The 14904-nt window shown below is 39.4% G+C and overlaps 2 protein-coding genes across 4 annotated transcripts in view; one reads left to right on the forward strand and one right to left on the reverse strand.

Moving 5' to 3' along the window:
• Positions 1-460, reverse strand: part of IRAK3 (interleukin 1 receptor associated kinase 3) — an 81974-nt gene extending 81514 nt beyond the window's left edge. For all 3 annotated transcript variants that reach the window (XM_081128646.1, XM_081128647.1, XM_081128643.1), the window contains exon 1: positions 239-460. The gene's annotated coding sequence lies outside the window, so the exon portion shown is untranslated. The remainder of the gene's footprint in view (positions 1-238) is intronic.
• A 1767-nt stretch (positions 461-2227) lies between these two features.
• Positions 2228-7658, forward strand: LLPH (LLP homolog, long-term synaptic facilitation factor; the record flags this gene model as incomplete). The annotated part of the gene is made up of 2 exons (XM_081128848.1): positions 2228-2432; positions 7064-7658. The coding sequence occupies 2 exons, from the start codon at positions 2228-2230 to the stop codon at positions 7240-7242; spliced, it is 384 nt and encodes a 127-aa protein (XP_080984974.1). The 3' UTR covers positions 7243-7658.
• Between the last annotated feature and the right edge of the window lie 7246 nt (positions 7659-14904).

Raw genomic sequence — 14904 nt, forward strand, 5'->3', positions numbered from 1 at the left:
ACAGATGTTCTCTCCCCCCACCCCTTCTTCCCCGCCCACCCCTGCCCCAGGCCCCCACCACACTATTGTCTGTATCCATGGATTATGCATATATGCATATAAATTATTTGGTTAATCCCTTCCCACCCATCACCCAGAATGGGAAAATTTAAAGGCTGCAAATAAAGTTGATCTCAGTTCGGCATCTAGAAGGATGATTTGGTCTAAGGGAATCCAAGGGCGGCTCCGAGCTCCTTACCTGACAGGCAGGGTCAGCGGGCCAATTTCACTCCTGGAGTTAAAAATCTCAGGGCTACCGCGGCCACGCTCGGGAAGCGGGCCCGGCTGGTGCGCCCACCTCCGCCGAGATTCTCTCCCGCATTCTTCACGCTCACCTTCCGGAACTTTCCGGAGAAGCGGGGCTCCGAGGCCCGCACGCGCACCGAAAGCGGGAAGCGCCCGACTCCAGAAGACCCCGCCTCTAGAGGCTTTCCGGGGCTGCCGGCTCCCGGCGTGCAACGCGCCCGGGGGGACGGGACGGCGTGGAGAGGGCGGCCCGGAAGGCGGAAGTGCGGGGACTTCCGGTCGTCGTGAGCGTGTGGACCGTGAGCGGTGAGCCTTTTAGGTGAGTGGGTGCCCGGTGGGGCTGGGACTTGGAGCTCAGTTCAGCCTTTCGCACAAAAGCTTGTCTGTAGTGTCGCCCACCACTGGGCAAACTGGAGCCCGGCTCAGAGTCGCAAGCTTCCCTGGAGGGCGAGGGTCTCTCTTGGTCTTGGTGGCGGCCCTCGGGCTTCTCCGTGCTCTTAGCCAGGTGGAGACCTTCTTCGTCGTTTAGTCTCGCTCCGGTTGACCTCGGCCCACAAGGTGGTATAACGAGACCCTTCTGTCCCCGCCGCTTGCAGAGCTCGGGTTGTTGTACACAAGGGAACAGACTGAGTTTGTGATTCCTGGCGTCCAAAAAAATGGTATTCCACTAGTCATTAATTCAACAAATCTTTATTTAACCTTCGCTATGTGCAAAGAGCTATTGGGGGATCTAACGCTGAAAAAGACCTATTTAGCCTCTGCCTGGTGGAGCTCACATTCCACCAGAAATGACAGAAAATAAACTAACTTAAGGCTGTAACATATTTAAAATGAAGGAAAAGGATGATATAGAAAATAAAAGGAGGGGAGCTAAGAGGGTCGGAGAAGCCCTTTCTCAGGTACTGAAGTGAAGGAGCGCGTCTTGAGAAGGTAGTTCTCAGGCACAGGAAAGCAAATGTAAAGGTACTGAAATGGACATAGTTTGCACCCACACCCCCAAATCATGTCTCAGTGATTTATATAATTGCATTATTGATGTGTAATTAACAATAAACTTACTCGTTTAAAGTATGTAATACAAGCTTCGATATGTGTATGCAAACATAAATCCATCAGCACAATTAAGATGATGTTATAAACCACTCTCAAAAATTTCCTTCTGAACTCTTTATAATCCCTGTCATCTCTTTCTTCCCACCCCTCATCACATTCCCACTGTCCCTGTGTTGTCACTGATTGGACTTTTTTCAGATGTCATTGGTACTTGGGGGTGAGATGGAGCATGAGGAGAGAGAGTTGAAGGAGTCAGGTCAGGTCAGGTCACAAATAACCTTGCAGACCTTGAATATAGGAGGTGGAAGGTCATTAAGAAAAGGCAATCATGTGCTCTAAGTTTTTAAAAGCTCACTACCCACCTTGTGGAGGATTTAGGGCTGGGAATAGGATGGAGAGAAAGCAAGAATGGATAACTTTAAGATAGCTAGATTGACTTGAGGTGGTGGATAATGATGACTTGGGTGGATATCAAGTAGTATTGAGTGAAATCAAGATTCAGTTAAAAGATGTTTATAAAAGCATTTTGTGACTTGAAAGTTGTTCCCTAAATGTAAGGTGATAATGGTCTTTGCATTTTGGAGGAAATTGAAATTCTGTATCTTTTTTGGAAAGTCCAGGAACTTTGAGAATTGGCTTGATTTATAGCTAATGACCAAGGGGAGTTTGATTTGGTATTAATTATTTAGCGGCTGTAGATGACCATGTTGATCTCACATAAGTTGTACATTAAGCCGCCATAAACCGTGAACAGAGTAAAGAGCCTTACTTTCCATTCGTTTGTGTTTTGTAGAGATACCTTTTGATCTGGTTTTTCAAGCATTTGCCCCTTTTTGATAGTAAACATTTGCTTTTGAATATGTATCTTTGTTCACTTTCCAGATAAAATATGGCTAAAAGCTTACGGAGTAAGTGGAAAAGGAAGATGCGTGCTGAAAAGAGAAAAAAGAATGCTCCGAAGGAGCTTAGCAGGCTTAAAAGTATTCTTAAAGTAGATACTGATGTTCTAATGAAAGACGTTCAAGAGATAGCAACTGTGGTGGTCCCCAAACCTTCTGAAGAGAAAACCCAGGGTATGGCAAAAGGTGAAACAGGTGAGTTTATGTGCTTCATTTAAAAAATAATTCTGTCAGTTTCCTTTTGTGACTTTTTCTCTTTCTTCAGTTTTCCCTGTCTTCCATTCATTCCCACACATGCATCCCTACACACCTCCCATGCCCATGTTATTCTTTGAAGGCTAATAGTGCTACTAGAGAGTCTATGCTAAACTATTTTATAGCCAGTTCATGTGAACAGGCACGTTTTGGGATATGCAGAGTGGGCCTTTGTTGCTCATACAATAGCCTAAGTGTCTCAGAAATAGTGCTATAAGAGTAGGCAAACCTAGACACCCTTGTTGAAAGTTGCACAATTCATTTAGGGACTGGGCAGGAGAAAAGGAGGCCTTTCTTCATTTTACCTTTTGCAAGAACTAGTTTACATTCTAGGAGTCCTATGCCCTTATGTTGTTATCCTGAAAAGTCACAGTTTCCCTGTATTTGATTTTGACAGATTTTAGGGACCTCTATGTCTTAATCATAGTCTAAAGTTGGAGTTTCTATATAATAGTTTCAGTACAGGGAAAGGCTCATTGGTTTTTCATATAGTTAATACACCACTTTGGCAGTAAACTAAATTAGGCACTCACAATACTTAGGGTCTTAAAATAGCAGTGTATTTATGTGGTGTACAGTGGTCAAGGAAAAGAGCAGCATTCCTTAATCTTCTAACCCTAGAAATTTCCTTTCCCATTCTTCATAGTGATGGTTTATTTTCACATTCCACCCTTCTCCTGCCCCCTACAAATGAAAATCACACAAAAAAATTCTTTTACTTCAGTGTCTTTGCAAAGTAGAAACAATAATCAACAGAAAAACCCTCATCTTCCCACTATAAGTCTGTAACAATTTGAATGTATAGTCTGTTTTCCCTATTTTGTTAATACTCTTTCAAAGGCTAGTGTCTCCACTTGTGTTCTGAATCCTCTCCATTTTCAGGGGCTGTACTCATGCATCCTGCTTATCAAACTCTTCTCTGCTAGGTCATAAATGTGTTCTGGGATGTCCCCTTTCAAGAAAGAAAGAAAGAAAAACCCCTCCCTTGTTCTCACTTTTCTCTCAATCTGCTGCTTTATGTCAGCTCTCCTTGTGACTTCTTAACATTTACTGTCTCAGTTTCCTCATAAGCACACCACTTCTGCCCACTCACTCTTTTTGTCATTGAGGTAAAATTCATATAACATGAAATTTACTATTTTAAAGTGTACAATTCAGTAGCATTTAGTGCATTGGTGGTCTGTACAATCACCTCTATTTCCAAAACATTTTCATTACCCTAAAAGGATACCTATGAAGCATTCTCTCCCTCTTTCTCCCCTTGGCAGCCACTAATGTGCTTTCTGTCCCTTTGGATTTACCTATTCTAGGTATTTCATATAAATGGAATCGAATGATATGTGACCTTTCGTGTCTGACTTTTTTCACTTACCATAATGTTTTTGAGGTTCATCCACATACTACCATGTACCAGTACTTCCTTTTAAAAATGGAGTAATAGCCCATTTTATGTATATACCACATTTTGTTCTTCCACTCATTTGTTGATGGACATTTAGGTTGCTTCTACCTTCTGGCTTAGTGCTGCTATGAACATTTGTGTGCAAGTTTTTGTTTGTATACCTGTTTTCAGTTTTTTTGGGTATATACTTATGAGTGGAATTCCTGGGTCATATGATAATTTTGTGTTTACTGTTTTCTATATCAGTCACACCATTTTACATTCCTACCAGCATCTGTTAGAGTTCCAGTTCTTTCACATTCTTGCCAGTACTTGTTATTTTCCATTTTTTATTATTTCCCCATCCTAGTGGGTGTGAAGCAGTGTATCTTAGTTTTGATTTGCATTCCCCCAATGATGAATGATGTTGAGCATCCGTTCATATGCTTGTTGGCCATCTTGTAGAAAGATCTATTCAAGCCCTTTGCCCTTTTTTAATTGGATTGTTTGTCTTTTTTGCTATTGAGTTGTAAGAGGTGTTTTTTGTGTTGTTTTTTACAAGATTCAGAGTGTAATTTTATTGCAGTGAGTTAATCAAAACATTTAAAATAATATACAGGGTGCCCCCCCAAAATGTATACACTCTTTAACAGCTGACTTCTATTACATTTTGAAAATGAAATATTTTAATAAACACTGCCTTTATAATTACTTAAAGTGTGTATATATTTTTTTGGGATGCCCTGTATATATAATCTCAAGGTTATATATTCTGCATGCTAGTTGCCCATTCACTCTCAAGTCTCTTGGATTTATCCTTTATTTTCTTTTCTCTCCTGTTTCTTTTGTTATACTTTCTAATTTTTGGAACCTTATTGTCTAATTCTTGCGTTGAGTTATTTAGTTTTGTATATTTTTAATTTCCAAAAAAAATTCTTTTTCTTTTTTTTGTTTTAATATGCGGAAGTTCTTAATGGATGCATACCCTCTCTAATCTCACTGAGGGTATTAATTACAGTTTCTTTTAGAAATGTTGATCTACTCTATGCATTATTTGTCTTTCCTCTTAGGTTCTCCTCCTCCCTTTCATTTCTTTATTTTTATCTCTTTCTCTTTCATATTAGAAGCTTTTCTCCAATGTTTGGTGATCTATAGTAATGCACTAAAATGTTGGTTGGAAGCTTGTGGGGATGGGGCAAGGTGTGGAGGAGGGCTTATCAACTGCTAGATTTGCAGAATGAATGGATTGACCCTGGGAAGTTTTGTTGTGGAAGACCTCCAATCTCAGAACCTGTAGGTCTTTTCTCTCACCCTCAGAGAGGAATTCTCTCATCTCCCGCCTGGGGGAATGTCTGGCTGCCCTCATTTTAAGAGTATTCCAGGAACTGAATGGAGATACAACTGAGGGTAAGGGTGGGGACTCCCCATTTAGTAATCTACATATTTTCTGTATGGTTCCTCATCTCTGCCCTCAAGTTCACATTACCCCTTCTACTCCTTCAGCTACCCACTTAATTTTTTAAGTCATAAACCTCGTTACCCTTGACCCCTTTCCTTTTTCTCCCACATCTAAACCATTAGTACATCTTGAGTATCTCCAAAATACAGCAGGAATCCATTTTTCTCTTTTATGCTTTCACTTTAAATGATCATCATCTCTTGGCTGAACTACAATAGTAACCTTTTTACTTCTCCAGCTCTTGTTCCTTTCTAATTCATTTCAGCCTATTACTCGTGATCTTTTTATTTTATTTATTTTTTAAAATATGTCTGTGTTGATTTCAGAGAGAGGGAGAGAGATAGAAACATCAATGATGAGTCATTGATTTGCTGCCTCCTGCAAGCCCCCAGCTAGGGATGGCGCCCACAACCCGGTCATGCGCCCTGACCGGGAATCGAACCACAATCTCCCGGATCATTTGTTGATGCTCAACCGCTGAGCCAAGCTGGCCACTTAGTGTGATATTTTTAGAATATAAATCCAGTTTTATCATTCTCATGCTGCTTCGTCTTTTCATGTGCTTACCAGAGTCTACCATGTCCTACTTCATCTGATTCAGGTTCTGTTCAAAGAGGTACAGAACCTCTCTTTAAAAAACTGCTTACCACAGGCTGAAGTTTGCTTTATTATTCTCCTCTCAACAGAACATTTAAACTCCACGAGAGCAAGGAGGTTATTTGGACCACTCTATCCCTAGAACCTACAATAGCGCCTAAAATAATCATTCAACAACTAGTTATTGAATGGCTAATAGATACCAGGCATTATTCCAGGGACTGTGGAAACAGTGATGAATATTAGAGAAATGGCCTCCATTCTAGTGGAATTGACAGTGTTTTGGAGGAGAAAGTAAACCAGATAAATGAATTAATATATTGCCAGGTGGTAGAGATCATGGAAGACCTTGTAACCCTGGTCTGGTCAGTTTCCAGGGAGAGGCATTCTGAAGATGTCCTTCACAGTAAATAAGGGTGGTGGTGGATGTACCATGGCATGGTTGCCCTGAGCTTCCTGCCAAGTCTCTTGTTAGTAGAGCTGAATCTGCCTCTTATCTGTATGGAAAAGTATGGTAGCCCCAGGATATATCCAGTTCTTTTTTATTCTGTCATCTAAAGCCTGCTGCTTTATTGCTACTACTCTTCCAAGTTCATGACAGTAGAAGTGACCATTTATTCCTAATCAGCTCATTACTTCTAAGGCCTATCCATTACAAGTATGGGTATACTTCTTATTGGCTTTGCTATCTTATTTAGTTCAAGAAGGCACTTAATCTAAGAAATGTTCTTGTAACTCACATTTGCTCAGAACCAGATACTTATCCCTAATGCAGTAACTCAAATTCATACATCCTAAATGGTTCCTGTTTTACCTTATTACTCCAAAAAAGGACAATCATGATGACATTCTTTAGAAAATTTCTTAGTGACTAAATAGATGATGTCTCTTTCCTCACAAATGGCTTTTTATGTCTTTCACGGTTGTAGGAACACATGGCAGCATATGCGTGACTCCACTGAATGTGCTATAAGGGGTTTTCAGAGTGTTAAAGAGCAATACACAAATAAGGGATTTTTTTTTTTTTTGGTAGTTTCATACCACTTTCACTTCTGCTGTTCTCACTGCATTAATATGCTTTTTACAGGGTTGTTTTGTCATTTGTATTAATAGTTTTTCCATTTTTTTATTCAGATGACATGAAAATGGAGACTGATATTAAGAGAAACAAAAAGAGTCTTCTAGATCAGCATGGACAGTACCCCATATGGATGAACAAGAGGCAAAGAAAAAGGCTGAAGGCAAAGAGAGAGAAAAAAAAGGGGAAAAGCAGAGCAAAAGCGGTGAAGGCAGCTAAGGGTTTGGCCTGGTAGGCTTAAAAACCTGAAAAATGCCACATGGAACAGATCTTTGATTAGAATATATATACTGATTTCAGCTTCCACCGAATGAAAACTTTGTTTCCATATTTTAACTGGGCCTTTTTCTTCAATTCAGCCCAATACAACTCCTCAAATTTGTTTTGGAAACTTGAATAAGATACTTTCTTTGGTGAATGAAAGCTATAATGATATTTTAATTGGATGCTTCAGGGATTATCAGACATCAAAATTCTAGCAAGTATTAATGTGGTGTGGTTTTAGGTTTTAATAAAGATAAAGGATATACTAACTCAGATGTAAAAACTATATAACGATATTTAAAAATATAACGGCAGTGGATCTTATAAGCAGTAGTTGTTTGGAGTTTTGATTTTGTATAAGTCATAATAAAAGGTATTTTGTTTCGATCTTGAATTTTCTTTCATCTATCCTTAAGGTATTCTAGTAGTTTGAGAGACCGGATTCTTCTTTTATATTTTTAGATAGAATATTAACGCGTACAAATTAGTATGATTTATCTTTTAAGGAGATTAGAACATCCTGGGAACTAGTTCAGTGTTTATCAGTTTTCATATGTAGCTTATGTATGCAACATTTCCCAAAGCATATTTCACATAATTAGTTTTTCCAGGTGTGTGGTGAAAAAATACATTTCATGGTCACATCAGTTTGGGAAATGCTACATACTTGATGTACAAAAAGTATTTGCTTAGTATAGAGATCTAGCAATAAAGAAACTTGTTTAACTTAGACTCTTTGAAACTGTATTCATAGGAATAGAATATACTGTTGGAAATGTTGGTATAATGAAATGATTTTTTAAAAATCTGTCTTGTTACAGTTTACTAATTTCACTCTTTTTTTTTTTAAAGTTTATTTTTAAGCCATTTAAATTTAGCATTCCCTTTGAAATTTCAATGTAGTCATATTAATCATCACCATACATTCACTGGAACAACAAATATTTATTGAGTGCCTTCTGTGTGCCCAGAACTTTTCCAGGTGCTAGGGGCACAGGGAACAACACAAGGTGTCTGGCTCTTATAGGCGTCTACTCAGAAGAGGCTGTTCACTTCAGAGGAAAACCAAGTTAAAAGTGAGATCAATTAGAATAAAGTCACTTAGTCATTAGGACACAAATTTTGTGTCGGCCAAACTGCTAGGCTGGGACACAATATAGAGATAAATAGAACATGACCCAAATCTTTTAGATTTGAATCTGTAAAACTTAATGCCAGTAAAACCTTAAAAATTATTTTATATAATAGACTTTTCTCAATTTACTCAGGTTAGTTCACTGAAAAGTTAGTGGATAATTTTTAAATACTTAAAATAACTTTTCTCAAAGAAGCTAATAGAAGATGTGAGTTGGGAAACAAATGTCATTCATGATCTCTCTTAGCCTTTTGGTATAGTTATGAACAACAAATAGAGTTTGTGAGGAAAAGGAAAGTAAATGTCTGTTCATGAAATAAAACGTTGCTAACATCCAGTTTAGGCACTGACAATATCTGCCTAAACGTACTAGCTGAATTATTTACCTTTTTTTTTTTTCTATCAGGAATTGTCTGCTTCAGAGCTATACACTTAGTGCTTATTTATATTATGGCAACATTGTCAGGTATTTTTTTAACTGGATTTTCTTTAAATTGAGAATTTTCTTTTAAGTCAGAGGCCAGTATGCCCAAGATATGTTCATGTCTTCTGTTGTTGATAACCTCTAATTTGACTCCAGTGGTAGTTGCTTTGAGCTTTCACCCAGGGCCTGGTAATGATGTAGGTATGTTCACTTAAGTCTGTCTAGTCATGAAGTTTGTCCAGTCAGGATTTTACTTAAAGTTAGCAAAATGTAAAGTCAAAACACCACTATAAAAAAACTTATTTGGGAAACGTTCTCAAGCGTCCTATAGCTTCTAGAAAGGGTAAAAAGAAATTGTTTTGCACTAGATTGTGAGTGGGCCCGCTAAGGCATTGAGTTGGTGGACTGCACTACCAGCAAGATTTCCTGCTTCCAAATTTTGGCAGGAATTTTAGACTGGCATTCAGAAATGAATACAGGGGTATGATCAATCTTTTGCTTTATTCCTAAAGATTATAAATTAAGAAGTATAGCCCCAGCCAGGTGGCACAGTTGGCTGGAGCATCGGACAGTACACCAAAAAGGTTTCGGGTTGGATTCCCATTCAGGGCACGTACCTAGGTTGCAGGTTTGATCCCTGGTTGGGGTGTGTATTGGAGGCAACCAGGAGACAACCAGTCAATGTTTCTCTCTCACATCGATGTTTCTCTTTCTCCCTTCTTCTCTCTCTAAAATCAATAAACATATCCTTGGGTGAGGATTTAAAAATTTTGAAAAAAGTATAGCAATGTTCTTTACTCTTTTAAATGAGTAAAATATTATTTTTTAAATTTGTCGTCCTTTTTCCAGGGAATTGCTGTAAAACCACCAGATGGAGCTCAAGCTAAGCACCAACTCATTTTTTTGGAATTAGGTTGAGTGGGCTCAACTGCATTCTGAATTGAATGTAACATTTTATTGTTTTTTAAGAAATTAAATTTAAAATTAAAATACTTAAGGATGATCAAAATTGCTTTCATTTATTGGTTGCTTCATATGTCAGGCCTTAGTCTAAATTATTTAATCCTAAACTCCACAATCAAAGTATTAACTCATCCTCCCAGCAATCTATGAATTGGGTACTAATATCTCTATTACACCTGGGGAAACTGAGGCACACAGGCCCCACAGCTAAAATCCATAGAGCTAGGATTCAAATTCAGACAGGTTCTAGAGCCTACAATCTAACAATGCCATTCTGCCTCTAAAGGATGTGCAGCCTTGCTAGGGAAGAAAGGTAGTTTTAGGGTAAAGTACCTGTTTTTGGTTCAATCTGTGATGCAAGCTCAGGATCAGATAAAGAGCAGATTTTAGCAGAGAAATTATTTATAGAACCCTTCTCAAGTCTTAGCCTAGACCAGATTGGAGTTCCCTTGGTAGCACTCCCTTAGAATGGGCTGACCCAATCCCAGAGGTGAAGCCTGAAATCAGTGGTGCACAAACTACTAACCAGAGAAGAAATGCAAACTACAGCTGAAGCTCTAAGGTAGAATCAAGTAGTGGTTTTGACCACTTCTTTTTTTTCTAGTGTCACATTGATGTAGATACATTTTCCCCCACTAGTTCCCATGTTGTCTAGCGTAAATATATATCAGAATATACTTGCTTATTAGGAAATTTGGGTATTTTTATTTTTTTAAAATATATCTTTATTGATTTCAGAGAGAGGAAAGGAGAGGGAGAGAGATAGAAACATCAATGATGAGAGAGTCATTGATCGGCTGCAGCCCGCAACCCGGGCATGTGCCCTGACTGGGAATCGAACCCCAATTGCCTGGATCCTAGGTCGATGCTCAACTGCTGAGCCACACCTGGCCGGGCAAGAAATTTGGATACTTTTAGAATTTGAATCTATATCTGGGATATGATTTTTTGGAGTTGAAGAAGGAAAAAACTGGCTAACAATGACTTGATTTAAATATCTGAAATGGACTGCATAATGATGGTGAAGGGTAGTGGTGTGTGGCTTAGACTAGTGAAGTGCTAGCCACAAGGTAAGATAAATGGGAGAAATCTAAAGAGACTTCAAGGGCCCAGCTGGCATGGCTCTGGTTGAGCGTCGATCCATGAACCAGGAGATCAAGGTTCGATAACCCCTTTAGGGCACATGCCTGGTTTGTGGGCTTGATCCCCCATGGAGGGTGTGCACCAGGCAGCCGATTGATGACCCATCATTGAAGTTTCTATCTATCCCTCTCCCTCTCTCTGAAATCAACAAATATATATATATATATATATATATATATATATATATATATATATATATATATTCTTTTTTTAAAAAGAGAGACTCCAAGGAATTGCCAAATTTATACATACTGCAATTGAGATGCAGAAGTTGGGTTGTTGACTAAGCTTACTAGCTAAGTGACTGACTTCTGATGCCACTGGGCAGAGTGATTCAAAGTCATGTTGGGCACAAAATAGAATTACTTTTCCCTATATTTGCAAGCATATAAAAATACCATTGCAGCCCTGGCCATGTGGCTCAGTTGGTTGGAGCATTATTCTGTGCAAGGAAAGGTATCGGGGTGCATGTAGGAGGCAACCAATCAATGTTTCTCTCTCTATATATATATATAAAGTGTTGTTGACACTTGAACAACACAGGTTTGAACTGTGATGGTCCACTTATAGGCAGGTCTTTTTCAATAAATATATAGTCAGCCCTCCTTTGCATCTACAGATTCACCCAACCACAGATCAAAAACAGTATTTTTGATTTGCAGTTGGAAATCCAAGGATGCAGAGGGCCAAGTGCATTGTTCTACACCATTTTATACAAATGACTTGAGCATCCACAGATTTGGGTGGGAGGTCCTGGAACCATCCCCCTCAGATACCGAGGGACAACTGTACTTAAGTCTTGGGGGAGTCAAAAGTTATATGTGGCCTGGCCTGTGTGGCTCAGCAGTTGAGCATTGGTCCATGATCCAGGAGATCGTGGTTCAATTCCCGGTCAGGGCACATGCCTGGGTTTCGGGCTTGATCCCCAGTTGGGGGCATGCAGGAGGCAGCTGATCAATGACTCATTATTGATGTTTCTATCTATCTCCCTCTCCCTTCCTCTCTCTGAAATCAATAAAGATGTTTTTAAAAAAAGTTATATGTAGTTTTTCAACTGCAAGGGAGGTGGAGTGGGGTAAATTTAAGGGTCAAGTGTATACTGTAGTAAAAGTTATATGAATGTGGCCTCTCAGAATATCTCACTGTGCTGTGTGAGCAGTATGGATGCACAGGACAAAGGGAGGGTCACATCTCAGGGAAGATGGAGCCAGACAGCTCAGGTTTCATCACAGAACTCGGAATGGTGTGAATTGTTTATTTCTGGAGTTTTCCATTTAATATTTTCAAACCGCAGTTGACCGCAAGTAACTGCAACTGCAGAAAGTGAAACCTCAGATAAGGAGGGACGACAACATGGAGTTTGGGTTGAAAGCTGCTGAAGTCCTTTCCAGTGAAGAAATGCCTCGCAGGAAGTCGTCACGTCTGACATGCATTGTGCTTGCTTTGCTCGGTGTAGTCTTTTGGCACAACGTGATTGCAGCGTAAGTATCTTTTTGGTGGAAATAACAAAATCTGAAATCTCCTTAAATTTGTTAATGTCGAGCCTGGTATTCATTCCACTATGTTCCACTTTAAAGTATGGAAAAATGTTATAAACATCTGCTTTAAACAATGAATGGGGTAAAAGTCCCTGCATTTTAATTTAAAGAATGGCGTAGTTTTATAATACATTAAGTTTATAATATGCAGAATGTATTTAATTTCCTAAAGCGATGACTTATCTTGTCATTATGCTATCTTATGAAACACTTTCTCACTCTCACATTGTGTCTTTATAGTTTTCAATATCAGCAAAACCTTTAAATAGTCTTAGTTGGGTAACTGCTAGTACATATGGTATTTCTGATCCATGTAATAAAGTACATTTGTCATGTATCTTGTGATCTGCATACCTTTCAGCTGTTACTTCATAAATCTGTTCCATCGGAGAACTGCTTTGTACAGCAATGGTTGAAGCTGCTTTTAATAAACTAATATTTTGTGTCTCATATGTAATCAACAGGGAGTATTATAGACTTGTGCCTCTGTGGAGAAACATTCCACTAAACTTCTTTTCTCTTGACAATAATGGAAAAAAAATAGCTTGGGAAAAGCACAGATGTTCAAGAACATATGTTGTTTGCTCCTAAAAGTCAGCTGAAGATCTTTTGTATTGCTCCAGGATTTTTTTTTTTTTTAATGCTTTAGAGAAGAAGCGGTTTGAGATATGTGGTGGGGAGAAGACAGTTACAAATTTCAGTGAGAGACCAACATTGGGTGATATCTGTCAAAATTCTAAAGTGCCTCACCTTGCTCACATAAAGAGGTGATGTTCTTGAGCAGAGCTGTAGGCAGTTGGCCAAAGACTGGCCATTCCCACATGCTTCCCTAGTCAGACATAGCAAGCATTGTGCTCTTATTTAGTTTTTGTTCTGTCCCAAACTTCAAATTAAGTGTCTTCAAAAAAGCACAGGTATTTAATAATTCAGGTAATCCCTTGAGTAATTGGATAGGGGCTATTGTTTTCCTTCAGCTGTAGAAATGTGCTCAATGAGTCAACTCTCCACTGACTAGGCAATTGGTTATTGATAACTATATAGGAAAATATTCTTGGAAAATGCTTAAGAAAAGGAAGCTGTACGCCTTAGGTGAAGTTGGTATGGACGGCCTTTCTAAGCCTATGAATCTTTAAGAAGAGTTGCCATAAAGAGAATGGGAACCAGCTGTTCCAAATCTCCACTGAGGAAATGGGTTTTAACTGTAGCAGAAGGGATTTGGGTTAAATGTAAAGAAGAACTTCCTGAATGTGAGTGTTATTTAAAGCCAGGTATGGGTTGAAAAGAGGCTGTTGAATTATCTCTGGAGGAGAGAGAGCAAATGCTAGAGAAAGAAATGGAAAGGGATTGAACCACTCAAGATGGTTAAAATTTAATTCTGCCTGATGGTTATAAGTCCTTTATTCTCTCTTCTCACACTCACATCTCAGGTTACGAGGTTTCAAAGGTCAGACCTGAAGAGTATACTTCAGCTGTTAGAACTAAAGTGCCAGAGGACCCCATAGGTCTACAGGTCCTTTTGGTGTAATTCTTAATTGAAAGGAAAGGCTAAGGTGTGACCAGTGGAGGAGGAAATTGACCCATGGTTAATTTTCCACCCTCGTCATTAAAGACTAGTAAACCCACTGAGCTCACAGTGCCAGGGAGGAATTTGACATTGAGCAGTTTCTGGAAAGGCAGCGGGTAGGTTGAGACTGCTTGGACTTGGGATGGGTTGAAGGGCTGGGGAATAGGCATGGCCTTGCTACTGCTGGGCGTGTGTGAGCGGAATGCTTTGACCAGGAAATCTCCAGCAAGACCAAAGGTTTGCAGGTCAAACTTGGTGCTTTGAATTCCCGAAAGTAGAGGCTCAAAGTACAGGGGAAACGGACACATTTTTTTTCCCACCTGGCTGTTGCCACTCTGCCCTGGTCCCCATTTGGTACACTGTTGTGAATCTCCCTTTTCTTTGCATCCCTTTACTTTTTAGTCTTTCTCCTTCAGTCTTTTTTTCTTGCATATTACTTAAAATTTAAAAAAATTAAAACTTAAGCCCTGGCCAGGTGGCTCAGTTGGTTGGAGCATTGTCCAGTACACCAAAAGGTTGCAGGTTCGATTCCAGATCAGGGCACATACCTAGGCTGTGGGTTAGATCCCCAGTTGGGGTGTCTATGGGAGGCAACCGGTCACTGTCTCTCTCTCTCCTTCCCCCTTTTCTCTAAAATCAAGAAAAACATATCCTGGGGTAAGGATTTAAAAATATATATATGCTTTACAACACGGGCAGGCAAAAGGGCTGGCCATCTGTTTTTGTAAATAAAGTTTTATTGGAGCATAGTCAGGTCCACTTATTCATGTGCTGTCTATGGCTGCTTCTGTAACAAAGGCAGAGTTGAGTAGTTGCGGCAGAGACCTCTCTTTGGCCTTCAAAGCCTAAAATATCTACTGTCTGGC

The sequence above is a fragment of the Miniopterus schreibersii genome (assembly GCF_964146895.1).
Source record: "Miniopterus schreibersii genome assembly, chromosome: 2".
In the NCBI taxonomy this organism is placed as follows: Eukaryota; Metazoa; Chordata; class Mammalia; order Chiroptera; family Miniopteridae; genus Miniopterus; species Miniopterus schreibersii.